The sequence below is a fragment of the Lynx rufus genome, unplaced genomic scaffold (genome assembly GCF_022079265.1).
Source record: "Lynx rufus isolate CCGP_SWC_20201006 ecotype Redwood Valley unplaced genomic scaffold, mLynRuf1.p SCAF_9, whole genome shotgun sequence".
In the NCBI taxonomy this organism is placed as follows: Eukaryota; Metazoa; Chordata; class Mammalia; order Carnivora; family Felidae; genus Lynx; species Lynx rufus.
Window position 1 is genome coordinate 59,139,145 of NW_025814897.1, and position 17,736 is coordinate 59,156,880.

The 17,736-nt window shown below is 37.0% G+C and overlaps 1 protein-coding gene and 1 non-coding gene across 3 annotated transcripts in view; both read left to right on the forward strand.

Moving 5' to 3' along the window:
• The window catches only part of FCHSD2 (FCH and double SH3 domains 2), a 310,129-nt gene that overhangs the window by 234,393 nt on the left and 58,000 nt on the right, over positions 1-17,736 (forward strand). For both annotated transcript variants that reach the window (XM_047072457.1, XM_047072456.1), the window contains 2 exons: positions 317-412; positions 15,110-15,226. In XM_047072457.1, the coding sequence (XP_046928413.1) occupies positions 317-412; positions 15,110-15,226 (213 nt within the window). The remainder of the gene's footprint in view (positions 1-316; positions 413-15,109; positions 15,227-17,736) is intronic.
• Positions 5,277-5,380, forward strand: LOC124506507 (U6 spliceosomal RNA). Its single transcript, XR_006960770.1, has one exon. It is a non-coding gene; the product is annotated as a U6 spliceosomal RNA (small nuclear RNA).

Here is a 17,736-nt window from a genome sequence, read left to right on the forward strand (position 1 = left end):
TTAAAAAGAACAGCTTTTTGTATAATCACTATCTTTTTGCTGTCTTAAAATATTGCATATTATTTAGTCCCAAAATCTGGGCTATTTTCTAAACTAGTACTTTCCATATTTAGACTATTGAGAAAATAGGACATACAAGTAACAACTCTTATCTAAAATGAAAAAAAAATGGATAATTATCATTTTCTTTTGGTCACATAGTGTTGGATGATTTCTCATTTTTGGAAAGCAGCAGAATAAGTCTTAAACTTTAAAATACAATTACTGGATATCTTAACCTTATTAAAGACTTAAAGATACTTTATTTTCTCTTTAGGTCGTACGGGACTATAATCTTCAGCTGTTTTTACAAGAGAATGCTGTATTTCACAAACCCCAGCCCTTCCAGTTCCAACCCTGCGACAGTGATACTGTAAGGGAATTCCAGATTTTCATTCCATTTGTTTAAGCAATGTTTGTGCTCAAATGACTGTTATCCTCGGACTAGACAGAAAAAGCTGAGTGTGTGTCTCCTTAATTTTATAACAAAACTGTGAGTATGCAGAGAAACTGACATTTTTTCTTTCTAAAATGTGACTAAAACCCAGTATCTTTATGCCAGCAACTTAAACAAGGTTAAATTATAAGACACGGTACTGGAAACCTGCAAACTGAACTGAGGGAAGAAGAAAAAGTACTCAATAAAATTTTTTTTTTCAATTTAAATATAAATCATACTTTCTATCCATGAAATTCTTCACATGTGCATAGTTCCAAAGAAACCAGTGGTTAAATTTTAACCAGAATAGAATCAATAAACAGAGGAGTGAATATGTGCCTGCAAATATTTTGTTTGGCTTTTAAAAAAATTACAGGCCCTTTATAATTCCTTTCAGATTTCTTAGAATGTCAGAGCATTAACATAAATGCCAAATTGGCAATTTTGAAAAAGCAGACATTAAACATACATTTTATCCTTGAGCTAATGAAAAATGTTTGCCATTATTTAAATTAAAAAAAAATAGAACCAAAATGCTAATTTGATAACATAAAGAAAGGCAATCAACTTCTACAAGTTGAAAAAGCACATGTTGGCGTATCTAGCACATTCATTCCATGTAGGCAGGCCAAGAGGGAAGTCAAATTTTATTCATAAGGTCTCTTAGTAAACCTAGAGTCAGAACCAGGGGAATTTATGATCTCAGAATTTCATGCTATCAGTTTAATAGAAATCTTTGCTGGAGAGATCTTCATTACTTTTCTTACATTTTAAGGAGCCCTGTTAGTGGCTATGTAAAGAAATGTAGGAAATCAGCATTTTTCTCTAGATTGTAACTCTTGCCCTTTATATTAGTGCCCTTTTTATCAATCTGCTTTTGCTTAATCACCCAGTGACGTTGTCCGATAATTTGACTTCTTTAGCTGAAAGGAATAAAGCTGGGCAATAGAAGATATGGGGTATGGACAGGTTCACCAAGCTTGACTTAAAACTGTGACTAATACTAAATTATTTTATCTTTGCCCATTTTCCTCAAAAACTCAGAATAACTGTAGACTCTCGTCTTACTTGTCCAAGGCTCAACTACAATCTGAAATCCTCCTTTGTTTCTAGACACTGTGCTAAATGTTCTTAGCTGTGTGTCCCTGTTAACCTGAAGATTCTAACTATGCTGTTTTCTGTCCTTGTGCAATCTTTACTGGGCAGAGTTTAAAAGCTGCCCAGCTGGTGGATATTGAGCTCTCCCCTGTCAGTGCTCTGAGAATGACCATAGCTGAGGTATATGGGGGGTGTGGGTCAAGGGTGGGGGAGATGGGATGTGTGGGTTTGCATGTTAATGAAGGGTGGGACTGGTATTGGGATTAAGAACGTGTGTGTGTGTGTGTGTGTGTGTGTGTGTGTGTGTGTGTGTGTAAGAGGCCACTGAATGCATAAACTGGGGCTTTCCATTTTCCTTAATATAAATTAAGGTTTTCCTTTCCTATTTATAGTGAAAAGATTGAACTTCTCATTTTTCATCTTGTCTGAAGCACCTTAGTTTTCCTCAACAGATGTGCTGGAAAGGATTGTAGAGCTAATCTTGACTTTATCAAGGAGAAAACTGAAGCCTTTTTTAATATGACCCAGTTCAAATTGCAGTATTTTTCCTGCAAAAGTCCAAACTGTCCAAATGAAAACAGTCACATATTACTGTCAAAGTTAATTAAGACATGGAATGATTGTTACCCCCCCACCCCGCCTTTTTTTTGGTTTATCTTTTACTTGCTGTTGAATCGAAATTTCTTGTCATTTTATTTTAATATATGATTTTTTTAAATTTTGTTAACATTTATTTATTTTTGAGACAGAGAGAGAGAGAGAGCATGAAGCAGGGAGGGTCAGAGAGAGAGGGAGACACAGAATCTGAGACAGGCTCCAGGCTCCGAGCTGTCAGCACAGAGCCCAACGTGGGGCTCAAACTCACAGACTGCGAGATCATGACCTGAGCTGAAGTCGGATGCTTAACCGACTGAGCCACCCAGGCACCCCAATATATGATTATTTTGACTTATGCCTTAAAATGATATACCAAAAAAAAAAAAAAAACTGAGCAAAATGGTTTTATAAAGACACAATGGTTATGAGTAACAATGATGAGTGGCAAGTTTTGTTTCATGTGACATAATTGCTATCTCATGGTTAACACTGAAAGAATTCCTTGTCTTTATTTCCATATAGAGTTACTGATTTCCAAAGTGTCCTGTCTTTATATCCTCAAATAACATTTTTCAGATGATACCAGTAAGTCAAAAATCCTTTCTAGAAAGAGTGATTTTCACCTTTTTTGCTGAAAGTTTTTAATGCAAGATTATTCCAAGAAGGATATGAGATGTACCCTAAAATTTCCCTTCCTCCTTCCCCAAAATAGGATGTTCTATGAGGGAGAATTGACAAGTACATATATTAAGACCTCAATTTTGGAGAGTCATTCAACTGTCAAATGGGTCATGCTTGTGTTAGAGATTCATACAGGTGTCGTACAATGAGAAATCATGGGCTTTGGAGTCAAATCCTAGCTATGCCATTTGCTAGCTGTGCTTACTTTATTTATGTGTTTATATATATTTCACCTCTCTGATTCAGCTTTGTCAGATATAAAATGTTAAAAACTTTACTTGGTTTGAAAATTAAATGAGCTTCTTTAAGCATTTGACTCTATATGCCTAGCATATAGGTGGTACAGAATAAATGTTGACTGTCTTTTCCCCCCTATCTTTTTACAAGACAATCATATTTCACTTTTTTAGGTTTTGCCCCTAATTGCTATAGGAAATACCAAAATATCAAATATGGAAGACATTATAAAGATAATGGAATCTTATAACACTTTTGTAATCCTGGCCCCTCTGCTCTTAAGTCCCGTATCGATTGTCCCTTGGGACTTCTGCTCTCCCTTTTTATTCCACAATGTAGATCTCATCAACCTCTCTGTTAACAGTTTATGAACTTAAAAGGCAATCTGTGTGGAATAAACAACAGCCAGTAGCAAACAATTAGTGTCCATTCTTACTCTTATCATAAGAACATAACTGGTACTTTTCAGTACGTCTGCCCTACATACATCTCAATGTCCCTTGCATTATCAGAACTAGTGATGTGTGCCTTTAAGGACATTTCCTCACATCCTATGAAAAGGACCTCCTATCCTATTTCAGCCTGGGATGGGATGGTATAATACAGGAAACACACATGTCTACATATAAAGACAGAAAAAACCTAAGGAAACTTTTCTCCCAAATTTTATGGTGAGGATGAGAATACCCTTTCCTGAACTGCAAATAATAAGATCTTCACAGATATCACAAACTGACATTTTTATCACAGTGTCACAAATATAAAAAAAAAAAAAAAGCTGACAAATTCCTGATATATGATCTTTTCCTGTTATTTTAGCCACTACTTGTGATATTTAATTCTACTGTCTAAAAATTAAAAGTTATAGTAAGGGGCACCTGGGTGGCTCAGTCAGCTGAGTATCCGACTTTGACTCAAGTCGGGATCTCATTGTTTGTGAGTTCAAGCCCTGTATTGGGCTTGCTGCTTTCAACCTATCAGCTCAGAGCCTGCTTCAGATCCTCTGTCCCCCTCCCACTCATCCCCACTTGTACCCTCTCAAAAATAAATAAAAAATAAGTAAATAAAAGTTATAGTAAGTAAAATAGCCATTTGCTGTAATTTAGGACTTTTGCACATTAAATTTTCACTTAAGTGTGGCATTTTATGCATCTATTAAAAATATGTGCAATATATATAAATCAAACCAACATGCTGTATACCTTAAACTTACACAGTGATGTATGTCAATTATTTCTCAATAAACCAAGAAAAAATAAATATTTACCAAAAATTATCCTTGTCTATACAAGATTATGTGGGATCAATATACCCTACAGGTAAATTACCTGAAAATTCTCATTGTTAATGAGTGGCTTTATCTGCTATTGGAAATCTTACATTGCATATGCAGTGCTATAGCATTGACACCTGAACATGATAGCACTGTGATAGAGAATTTGTGGAAAATCCTACTCGTGGGTAAATAGGTACCATCCTCCTACCCGTATACTGACCACAGTATCCAAAAATGAAAGGCTCCGATTATAGACCTGAGTGTTGCTCTCCAGAAACAGCAGTGCTGGCAGTCAGCTGTTCAGAGGAGGCTGTCCTGTGTTCTTCAAAAAGGACTTACTTGCTCTTTGTTGAAAACCTACCACCTATATAATGAGTCTTGGTGCTTTCTCTGGTTTGGTGCTTTCTCTAACCATCCACATGTATCCAGAGCTTTCCATAGATGCCTTGGTACCGACACTAAGGAGACTGGAACATTCATTTTTTTATCTGGCCTGAGATTATAGCTCTTAAAGCAAAGTCTCTGTGAGAGCTACAAAAATAAAGACATATTCTCATGTGGCTTTTCCAACCAGTCATGCCTCAAGATCTGTTTAGAATGTCAGATACAAGCATTTTTATTGTTTTTCATTTTGCTTGCATGTCATTACTGAAGGGCATGATTGTCTCTTAGAATTACTTTTGGTATTCTAACACCTCTAGTGTGCTTCCCTAAGAGACTGTACACACTCAACCCAGCTATCCAGATGAGTTCCTGCATCTCTTCTAAGCACAAGAGCTGCCATCCAAGTGTAGTCTGCTCCACTTCTTTCCAAGTTGTGCTATATATTTAGAATACGTGGCTTAGAGGGCCACAATCTCTCATCAAAAGTCTTCAGGTCAGGTGTGTTTCAAAAATCAGAATTTTTCGGTGCTTTCAGCAGTACATATACAAAAATTGGGACAATACAGAGAAGTTTAGCATGGTCCCTGCTCAAGGATGACACACAAATTCATGAAGCGTTCCATATTTTTTAAAAACAAAATATTTTGAATCAATCAATCAATAACATAGGTACCATTTTTAGGATTTTTAGGGGTGCCTGGCAGGCTCAGTTGGTAGAGCATATGACTATTGATATGGGGGCTGTGAGTTTGAGCCTACATTGAGTGTAGAGATTACTTAAAAATAAAATCTTTTTTTTTTAATGTTTGTTTATTTTTGAGAGAGAGAGGGAGAGAGAACGCATGTGTGAGCAGGGGAGGGACAGAGAGAGAAGGAGACACAGAATCCGAAGCAGCTCCAGGTTCTGAGCTGTCAGCACAGAGCCTGACACAGGGCCCGAACCCACAAACCATGAAATCATGATCTGAGCTGAAGTTGGATGCTTACCCGACTGAGCCACCCAGGCACCCCAAAAATAAAATCTTTTAAAAAATAAAATAGGGGCGCCTGGGTGGCGCAGTCGGTTAAGCGTCCGACTTCAGCCAGGTCACGATCTCGCGGTCCGTGAGTTCGAGCCCTGCGTCAGGCTCTGGGCTGATGGCTCAGAGCCTGGAGCCTGTTTCCGATTCTGTGTCTCCCTCTCTCTCTGCCCCTCCCCTGTTCATGCTCTGTCTCTCTCTGTCCCAAAAATAAATAAACGCTGAAAAAAAAATTTTTTTTAAATAAAAGTAAAATAAAAATTTTAGGTTTTAGAAGAGTTTTCTGTATATCGTATATTGTATAACACCCTAGCAAGGTATGGGGAAGAACTCCCTGATCAAGCACAGTATTTTTGCAGTAAAACATTTGAATAGGCGTACTAAGTAAAATAAATAAGAATTATAAATAACCTCTCTTCAAGTCAGATTTTGCCCTAAATGAGCTGTGACTCCAAACTTAACTAAAAAGTACAACCTGATTTTCCAAGTATTTTGAATTTCAAAATTATGGGATTGTGAACCTATATAAACACGAATACTAGAAATACAATAACCTATAAAAATCCAGATGCTTTTTACTTGCAAAAGCCCTTTTCAGAAGAAGTGAAAATTAACTTTATTGAAATAACAGTATATTATTAAATTTCATAAAAAATAAAATGGATTAAATATTTACCACAATAAATATAAACTAAAAAATACAAGTAGTACAAATCCCTTGAATGAGGGTTAATAACTAGATTGTTCCTGGCACATGACATTGGCTTATCAACCCTAACGTTATCTTTTTTTTTTAATTTTTTTTTAACATTTATTTATTTTTGAAACAGAGAGAGACAGAGCATGAGCAGGGGAGGGGCAGAGAGAGAGAGAGACACAGAATCCGAAGCAGGTTCCAGGCTCTGAGCTGTCAGCACAGAGCCTGATGCGGGGCTCGAACTCACAGACCACGAGATCATGACCTGAGCCGAAGTGGGATGCTTAACTGACTGAGCCACCCAGGCACCCCACGTTATCTTTTTTTGAAATTGGTTTGAAATGCTTGTATTTTACTGTGTTCTTGGTTTTCATTCATCACATATGACCATCTCTTTATCTCTCTTTTGAATGGTTATATTTTGGTAACAGAGTTGAAAAATAATGACAATGTTTCTTGTGTGAAAATCAGCTTATCTGTCCCTACTCACTTGCCCTTCTGAGCATATGCTCTGATAACTTTCTGAACATTGCTGTGTCCCTACGTTAATCTTAAAGTGAACTGAAATATCTTTAAAGTTATTTAATAACTTTATAAATTTGAAAAGACTATTTTAATACTATATTATATAAAAATTGGTAACTTAACGTACAAAACTCAGTTGCATTTCTATACAATAATGAAGCAGCAGAAAGAGAAACCAAGGAATCAATCCCATTTACACTTCCACCAAAAACCATAAAATACCTAGGAATAAACCTAACTGAAGAGGTAAAAGATCTGTATGCTAAAACCTCTAGAAAGCTAATGATGAAAGAAATTGAAGACACAAAGAAATGGAGAAACATTCCATGCTCATGGATTAGAAGAACAAATACTGTTAAAATGTCAATACTACCCAAAGCGATCTATACAGCCAATGCAATCCCTGTCAAAATAACACTAACATTCTTCACAGAGCTAGAACAAACAATTCAAAATTTGTATGAAACCAGAAAAGACCCCAAGTAGCCACAGTAATGTTGAAAAAGGAAGCCAGGGGCACCTGGGTGGCTCAGTTAGTTAAGCATCCAACTTTGGCTCAGGTCACGATCACACGATTTGTGGGTTCAAGCCCTGTCTTGGGCTCTGTGCTGACAGCTCAGAGCCTGGAACCTGCTTTATATTCTGTGTCCCTCTCTCTCTGCCCCTCCCCGGCTTGCACTCTGTCTCTCTCAAAAATAAACATTTTTTAAAAAACTTTTAATGATAAATAAGAAGTTGTGGTTTATATACACAATGGAATACTATGTGGCAATGAGAAAGAATGAAATATGGCCTTTTGTAGCAACGTGGATGGAATTGGAGAGTTTTATGCTAAGTGAAATAAGTCATACAGAGAAAGACAGATACCATATGTTTTCACTCTTATGTGGATCCTGAGAAACTTAACAGAAGACCATAGGGGAGGGGAGGGGAAAAAAAAGTTAGAGAGGGAGGGAGCCAAACCATAAGAGACTCTTAAAAACTGAGAATAAACTGAGGGTTGATGGGAGGTGGGAGGGAGGGGAAAGTGGGTGATGGGCATTGAGGAGGGCACCTGTTGGGATGAGCACTGGGTGTTGTATGGAAACCAGATTGACAATAAATTTCATATTTAAAAAAAATAATTCAAAAATTTTAATATTGCTAGTCTCTGAAGGCCTTCTTAAACTCATTTGAAATAGTTTGGCTTTTGTTTTTCTAAAAACAAAATGAAATCAGGGGCATCTGGGTGACTCAGTCGGTTAAGTATCAGACTCTTGGTTTTGACTCAGGTCATGATCTCACAGTTCGTAAGTCCAAGCCCCACATCAGGCTCTGGGCTGACAGTGCAGAGCCTGTTTGGGATTCTCTCTCTCTCCCTCTCTCTCTGCCCCTCCCCTGCTAGTGCTATCTCAAAATAAATAAATAAACTTAAAAAAAAAAAAAAAAAAAAAAGGATGTCTTACCTCTAAGTAAATACCTACCCAAAGTTTCATTCAAAGGAAATTTGTATTTTAGGAATGCCTTTTTTCAATATTACTGTCTTTGTCTATTTTATCAATATTAGCATTAACTAAATAGAACAATTATTGGGACATAAGACATATTAGGTCATAAGATAGCAAGGAATCTGAAGTCAACAAGATCTCAATATAAGCTCTAAATTTGCCACTTAATGGCTTTAGGAAAGACACATACCATTTCTAAGCCTAGAATTCTATACCTATAAATTGAGAATCTCTATTAGGATTATTTTGAGAATTAATGAAATAATACGTGTAAAGCAGTTAGCAGAGAGCTTAAATATGCAATAAATGGTACCCTTTTAAAAAATTAACTTTATGGTTTTCTAATTATAAAAAAGCATAAAATAGGAAGTTTTCACCTGAACTGTCACTATTCAAAGGTAACCACTGATAGGATTTTGTTAGTAGCCTTCTAAACATTTCTCTGCAGGAACATACTTATGTCGATGTGGACACAGAGCTCTATGTAAATAGACTTATACAGACATGAATTAAACTTTTTTTCTCATTATGTCATGGCTATCTAATATTTGCAGTATCTACAGTTCCTGACCATCTCAGAGATTTGACATCCTGCACCTCCCATCAAATAGTTAAAACAAAAATTTTTTTTTATGTTTATTTTTGAGAGAGAGAGAGAGAGAGACAAAGTGTAGGCAGGGAAGGGGCAGAGAGAGAGAGGGACACACAGAATCTGAAACAGGCTCCAGGCTCTGAGCTGTCAGCACAGAGCCCAGTGCAGGGCCCGAACCCACAAAATATGAAATCATGACCTGAGCCAAAGTTGGATGTTTAATGGACTGAGCCACCAAGGTGCCCCAAATAGTTTTTATATTGCTCATCCCCAGTGCCTCCTAAGAATTATGTCCTGTCATGAATTTAAAATTACAATTATGTTTTAAGAATGTTTTTTAAATCTTTAAAAATTTATTTATTTTGAGAGAGAGAGAGCATGAGCACCAAGCAGGGAGGGGCAAAGAGGGAGAGGGAGAAAGAATCCCAAGCAGGCTTTGCATTGCCAGCACAGTCCAGCACCAGGCTGGATTTCACAAACCATGGGATTATGTATGACCTGAGCCAAAATCAAGAGTTGGATGCTTAACTGACTGAGCCACCCAGGTGCCCCAAATATTTTTTAAAATTTTATAGAGGCCCTTCTACTCTTGGGTTAGGCTAGGCTTTCAGATGATGCTAAGAAGACATTTGGTGCTCGGAGCAGTAGCAGTAGAATAGCAAATCCCTGAATCTTTTTTTTTTTTTTTTTTTTAACATTTATTTATCATTGAGAGGCAGAGCATGAGAGGGGGAGACACAGAATCTGAATCAGCCTCCAGGATCCAGCTGTCAGCACAGAGCCTGACTTGGGGCTTGAACTCACCAACTGAGAGATCATGACCTGAGCCGAAGTCAGACACTTAACTTACTGAGCCACCCAGGTGCCCCTCTCTGAGTCTCTTGCCCAGAGAAACACGGTGTTACCACTGCTTACAGATAAGGCATGAGTCAGTCTGTTATATTAAACTTAATTGCAGCAGTAGTAAGAATCTGAGATTTCATCTCATCTTTAGATGTCTTGATTTTCAGGTGAGAAAGCTAAGGCCTAGAGAGGAGGTGAAATATGCTAGTCAGGATGACACCGCCAGGTCCCTTTGGGGAATAAACATACCATGTAAATGTATTTGAAGAATAAATGTACTTCAGATTTCAATGGCTACTTTTTAAGGAACAAATAAATTTCATAAAATAAAAGTTATAAAAATCCCTTAATTTGGAGATCCAAAAAAATTTCCTTCCTCAGTTTTCTATTTTGAATGAATTTTATAGTGGGCATTTAAAGAAGAAAAAGGAGGGGCGCCTGGGTGGCGCAGTTGGTTAAGCGTCCGACTTCAGCCAGGTCACGATCTCGCGGTCTGTGAGTTCGAGCCCCGCGTCAGGCTCTGGGCTGATGGCTCAGAGCCTGGAGCCTGTTTCCGATTCTGTGTCTCCCTCTCTCTCTGCCCCTCCCCCGTTCATGCTCTGTCTCTCTCTGTCCCAAAAAAAATAAAAATAAAAATAAAAAAAAATAAAAAAAAAATAAAGAAGAAAAAGGAATCCTTTTATTGTACAAGGGAGAGAAGGATCTCAATCTTAAGTCCACTTTGAGAACCTACATTAAAATACATGACACTTAATAAATTAGTTCTCTTTCTTCTTCTGTTCTTCCGTATACAAAATAATCTTTCTTTTATCAGTTAGGAACTGATTCTAATGTATGTTTATGTCTGGTAATCTCTTTAAGCACCATTCCAATAATCTGGTGGCCTCACTTTAGAATAAAGGCATTAGGTTTTATTTGTTTAGCCAAATTTAACTGAGGGTTCAAGTCCTCAAATTGCCTAAAGACAAATGGGAAGCATACATGCCAGCAGTCACAGTATAATGTGATATTTGCCTGACAGTAGCCACTCAGTAAATGTCTGACAAGTGAATAGGGGCACCTGGATCACTGAGTCGGTTAATCATCCAACTCTTGATTTCATCTCAGGTCATGATCTCTCAGTTGTGAGATTAAGCCCCGTGTTGGCTTCGGTGCTTTCTGAGCATGGAGAGATTTTCTCTCTCCTTCTCCCTCTGTCCTTCTGTATGCACACGCATGCATGTTCTCTCTCAAAAAAAAAAAAAAAATAGGTAAATAAATGTCTAACAAATGAATAAATTAATATAATGGAAATATGTTAAAAAATGAAGGACCCCCTGAGTCTTTCTGCAAAGTCAGGGAATGTTTCACAGAGAACATAGCACTTGAACTGAGATTTGAAGACTGATACAAAAAACAATAAGGAAGCTATATTATCTGGAGGGAACAGCATAGGCTTGTTTTTAGATTTACATTTATTTCCCAGGAAAAGACCTATTTGCTTTTGTAATTTTTTTTTTTTTTTTACTAAAACTTCTATGATTTCTAAAATCTAATGTTTCTGAAGATCTCAAGGATCACATTTACTGGACCTAACTTATCAAAAACCCAATCTGACAAATGACAAATGAAAAACTACCTACCCTATACTTAAAAACTGATTTGAATTATTTTTGTGCCACTATTTTTCTGAGAATTGTGATATTGTTATTTATGTCTCTTTAAAAATAATCAAGTTCAACAAGTGAATTTTTTCAGAGCTAGGCTACAGTATTGTTTGGCACATAATTTTTAAGTTCTCATATTCTGCTTCAGGAAGATAACAATGCTCTTGAAATATTTGTGTTTAATAGCTTATATATGTTATTCTTGTATGTTTCAACTACATTTTTAAGAGGTAAAGGAAAAATGTTAAAAGAATGAACTAAAGATTAAATTAGCTAACATTTCAAAAAGAAGCAGTCACTAGCAGTCTCTTTGGTAGAATCAACCACTGCTAACACCACCATCTGATCGACACTGGATCCTGATATATATCAATCTCAGATGATAGCGGTGGCAGTAGAACATTTCTCTGTGTATTGTTTAACACCCTGGGACGTGTTTGCCGTGTATGAAATTCCCATTTGCCTAGACCTGAGTTGTAGGTTGCTTCCATTTGTCTTTCCATGGCTTGATTGTAAAATTCATGAAAAAAAATTAATCTGAATTTGAACTATAAACTCATATCTCCCAATCAGTGGCATTTGTTGTCTGTCCTGACCATTGGGCACTCCTGTCTGAGTAATAGTAAACCCAAAGAGAAAGGGGGGAAAAACCCATCTTTGCTTCCCCAGCTCTTAAGCACGGGAAATATTCCATTAAAAGGCACAAATTATATGTGGACAGGTAGGGCTATGGCCTTATCTGCAACTAGCACATTTAAACCCATTTACCTATTCCTAAAATGTTGCCTAGTAATGAAAATCCAATTTCTCCATCAACTGTCTCCTTTCTCATCTGATCTACTTCCTAGAAGTTCATTCACTTTGAGATCTGCCTTGATCTTTCAACATATCTTCAGTCTTATTTCTGATTCACTTACTGGGCTAGCAAGAACCTAGAAATTATTTGGAATTTCTTGTTAACAGTAATGAGATTTTAAGTAATTTTCACGTGGGTCTTTAGCATTAACAATTACCATTTATAGGATACTTAATATGTATATGTACTATAAGAGAATATTCATAATATGAACTCATTTATCTTTTTTAAAATTTTTTTTCAACGTTTTTTATTTATTTTTGGGACAGAGAGAGACAGAGCATGAACGGGGGAGGGGCAGAGAAAGAGGGAGACGCAGAATCGGAAACAGGCTCCAGGCTCCGAGCCATCAGCCCAGAGCCTGACGCGGGGCTCGAACTCACGGACCGCAAGATCGTGACCTGGCTGAAGTCGGACGCTTAACCGACTGCACCACCCAGGCGCCCCTGAACTCATTTATCTTAATAACCCTTATGAAATAGGCATTTTTACCAATATTCAGATGTAAGTAAGACTCAGATTAATAACATGCCCAAGATCATAAAGCTAACAAATAGCATAGAGAGGATTAAAACTAAGTCTGTCTGACTTAAAAACCTAAACCTGGGCTCTTGAAAATACACGTTTCTGGCATTCCATTTATACATTAGATTCCTCTGACTAATGTAGGCTGCACTTGAAGTCTGCATCCAGGGATTAACCTGGATTTTAACCCTGATTTCTGAGGATGGATTAAAATTTAAATTTCTAGATCCCTTTACAAAGCAAAATATAATAATAAAGGTGATTCCCAGATTCCTAATAGCCCAAAGAATGAATCAGAATATAAAATGTATGGGAATGCAAGCTGGTGCAACCACTCTGGAAAATAGTATGGAGGTTCCTCAGAAAATTAAAAGTAGAACTGCCCTATGACCCAGAAATTGCACTACTAGGTATTTATCCAAGGCATACACGTGTGCTGTTTTGAAGGGACATATGCATCCCCATGTTTATAGCAGCACTATCAACAATAGCCAAAGTATGGAAAGAGCCCAAATGTCCATTGATGGATGAATGGACAAAGAAGATGTGGTGTGTATATATATATAAACACACACACACAATGAGTATTACTTGGCAAACAAAAAGAATGAAATCTTGCCATTTACAACTACATGGTTGGAACTGGAGGGTATTATGCTAAGCAAAATTAGAGAAAGACAAATATATGACTTCACTCATATGAGGACTTTAAGAGACAAAACAGATGAACATAAGGGAAGGGAAACAAAAATAATATAAAAAGAAGGAGGGGGACAAAACATAAGAGACTCTGAAATATGGAGGACAAACAGAGGGTTACTGGAGGGGTTGTGGGGGGGGGTGGACTAAATGGGTAAGGGGCATTAAGGAATCTAGTCCTGAAATCATTGTTGCACTATATGCTAATTTGGATATAAATTTTAAAAAATTAAAAAAGTAAAAGAAAGAATATAACATGTAATTGTGAAGTTGCTTAGATTTTGATTTTGATTCTTTTCCTCTATTTCAGTGCATTTATCATTGTATAATCTAGCTTTAACTGAAATGTCTGCATAGAGTAAAAGTTTTTCACCCTTGCCTACAATCCTCCCAACAGAAATACTGTTTTAATCCAGTTTAACAAATTCTCCTTTACCAATTTTGAGCTTTGTAGCCTTAGAAAAGTCAGTTTTCTAAAATCTATCCACTGTAAATTTTGCTTCTATTAAAATCCTCTTTGGATAATTCATATTTAAGAAATTGTTTGCTTTCCCAATTTTACATTTTTTCATGGGTTCTTAAGAATTTAGGGGAAATTGAAATAGTTTATTGGTTAATAGTTCTGATTCTGGAATCAGACTTCTATAATCAAAGTCGTAACAATTAATATCTGGTAGATACCAGAAAGTTTACTTAACCTCTCTGAGCCTCAGTTTTCTTTTCTATCAGGTGGCTGTATGACCCATCTCATAAGGTTGTAAATATTACATGAAACACTTTTCACAATACTTTGTACAGTAGAAGTTAAACTATTACTGTTGTTAATTTAGATTTTGAAGTGTGTTCTTTGTGAAACAGAGTAATAGTATTTTAGGGCTAGAAGAAACCCTTACTGATCATTTAATCTAGCACCCCTATATTTCCTATGACACTGAAGTCCAGAGGAAGGGCAAAAACTGGTTTGAGGGGTTTTGGTGAATTGGTTATGGACCTAAAACTAAAGTAAACCCAGTATTTTCATGGACAGAAAGCTTCTGTTGCTGTTACTGTATTATTTTGTTCTTTGTGCTTCTACCCATTGATTCTTTTTTTTAATGCCATTGAAACTATTGGGTTGTTTCCATTTCAACTATGCAACTATTTAATGTCATAGTAGATTGGCATGAATACTTTTTTTTTTCTTCTTTGGTTAGCTAGCTTTTCTTCACACTCAGTATTAGAGATGCAGCTTTGATATTAAGCAGTATAAGACAAACAAAACAAAACAGAAAAACCTGTGGTCATTTATGGTTTCATTCCGTCCTCTTAGTTTTCTGCTGATGTTCTGACATGAGACATTGCTTCCCACAGTAGTGGAGCATGGCTTGGTTAGAGTGCTGATTAAGTGAAGGCCCTCTGGTCCACTTACAGACAGTAGTGAGTTCAGTACGGATAACAGTATTTGGTCTCTGTTCTCTCTTACATTGTAGAGCCGACAATTAGAATCAGAAACTGGAACCACAGAGGAGCACAGTCTAAACAAGGAGGCTCGAAAATGGGCTACACGTGTGGCACGTGAGCACAAAAACATTGTTCACCAACAACGGGTAAGTGCAGTAGAGAGTCTTAGGCTACATTTAGCTTAAGCCAAATGTCAAACCAATTTAATGAGTTGAGTTCTATTAATGTGAAAAATATCCTATGTTTTTTTCTGTAATTTCTCACCATTCAGCTGTATGCTCTCAGCTATCTGCTTAGCTTGGAAATTCCTTAAGCCTGGGGCGCCTGGGTGCCTCAGTCAGTTAAGCATCAGATTCTTGATTTCGGTATAGGTCATGATTTCACAGTTCCTGAGATCAAGCCCCACATCAGGCTTGCACTGACAGTGCAGAGCCTGCTTGGGATTCTCACTTTCTCCCTCTCTCCCCCTTCCCTCTCTCACTTTGTCTCTCCCAAAATAAATAAATAGACATACATACATACATAAATAAGTTACAATAAAAAAAAAATTCCTTAAGCCCTTCAAGCAGCAGCATAGTAATTTATTTTTTTGCCATAGAATTGCCTAAGAAAGCCTAGTGATAGTGTTACCGTGTTTCAGGTAGTGGAAGAGATATGCCTGTGTTGAATTAAGGTTTTAATTCCCTAGACAAGTTTTTTGAAGTCTTAATTGTAGATTCCATGAAAATGTGTCTTCAAGGGGTGCCTAGCTGGCTCAGTCAATAAAGCATGTGACTCTTGATCTCAGGGTCATGAGTTCGAGCCCCATGTTGGACATAGAGTTTACTTAATAAAAAATTTAAATTAAATTAAAAAATTAAAATTAAACACCAAAAAAAAAAATGTATCTTCAAGACTAAATTCTAAGCACAAAGAAATTACTTTAGGTGTAGTAAATTTTTTTTCTAATTTCCCTTTATAATTTTTGTCTTTATCTTCATATCCAACATATTAAAAGAATTTTCCATATTTAATATCTGTATTTCCTAATCTCTCACCCATAACATTTGGATTTTTCCTTCTTTCCTCTCCCTGCACTCCATACAGACTGCACTTGCCCAAATCACCAATGATGTCTATGTTGCAAAATCCAAAATAGACACTTTTATTTCTTAAAACCTGTTGGCAGTTTCATCACAATTGACAGCTCCCTTTGTGTTGAAACACTCTCTTCTCTAGTTATCCCTGTCTTAACATTGTCCTGGTTTTCCTTCTGCCTCTGTGGCAATTCCTAAGTTCTTCTTTCTCCACCCCACATTTAAATATTTAAATTCCTTGGGTTTCTGTACTAGGCTATCTTTTCTTATTCTTTAGTCCCTTAACTGGCAGTCTCAACCAGTGCCATGGTTTTGCTTACCAACAAATCATAAATTAGTATCTTCAACATTGGGCCTTTCTTCTGTGTATTCATATATCCTCTCACCTGCTTGGACATCCCACAGGCATCCCACATTCAGTGTTCCACTCATCTAATGCTGTAAAACAAATGACCTAAAACTTAATGCCACAAAAAGAGCATATTTCACTTGTCTCTTAGCACTCTGGGGATTGGATGGACTTAGCTTGCCACTTCTCACTTGGGAGTCTCCCACGTGGTTGCAATCAGATAGTGACCACTGCAGAAGTCACCTCACAGACTTGCCCACTGACATATCTGGTCTTGGAACAGGAAGACTTGAACAGCTGGGAGCTGGAACTGGTAGAGCTCCTCATGCATCTCAGTCTCTCCAGCACAGTGGCTTTAGATTAGCTGTATTTCTTACATGGTAGCACAGGGCCTCAAAGGTGTGAGTCCCAAGAGTGAGCCAGGTAGGAGCTATGTTATCTTTTCTGGCCGAGCCTCAGAAATAACATGATACTACTTGTGTCATATTTTTGTTAACTGAGGCAGTCACAAAGGCCTGTTGTCCAAGTTCAAGGAGAGAGAACATAAACTCCACTTCTTGGTAGGGAAACAGCAAGGTTCTGTAAGAACATGTGGAATGGGAAATATTGTAACTTTTTTTGAAAATAGCCACAGTCTGCTTTCTGGGTATAACAGTTCACATCCCACTTGCATGCAAAATAAAATTCCCCTTTTTACCCAAATCCCCCAAAGCCTGGCATCAGACTCCAGTTTGAATTTTAGAATCTGGTCATCTAACTGAGATCCATAGACAGATAAGGCTTTTTGCCTGTAACACAGTATATCTCTGTCAAAGAATTTGTGGACTAGAGAGACAAGTTATCTGTCTACCATATATCCAATAAATAGTGATTAATTACTGCAGCTTTGTACGTCAAAATGTAAAACACGTAAAGAGACTTACATTAAAATGCCTTACTATATTTGAAAGTAAATGTTTAGATATTAAAAATAAATCTGCTTCCTCTCTCTGATGTCAAGGCATGTTGTGTCTTTCTGCTAGGAGATAGAGACAGGCAGATTTCAACAACTTTTCCATTTCTTTGTAGTATGACCTATGATAGGCTTTAATCTTGTAAGGTATAATTTAAGCAATAAAGTTAAGGGGTTCTGTTTTGGGCCATGATAAATTACCTGGGATCACACACTTACCCTCCTTCATAAACAGCTATAAAACTAGTCTAAATATATGAAACAAATGTTTTCAGACAC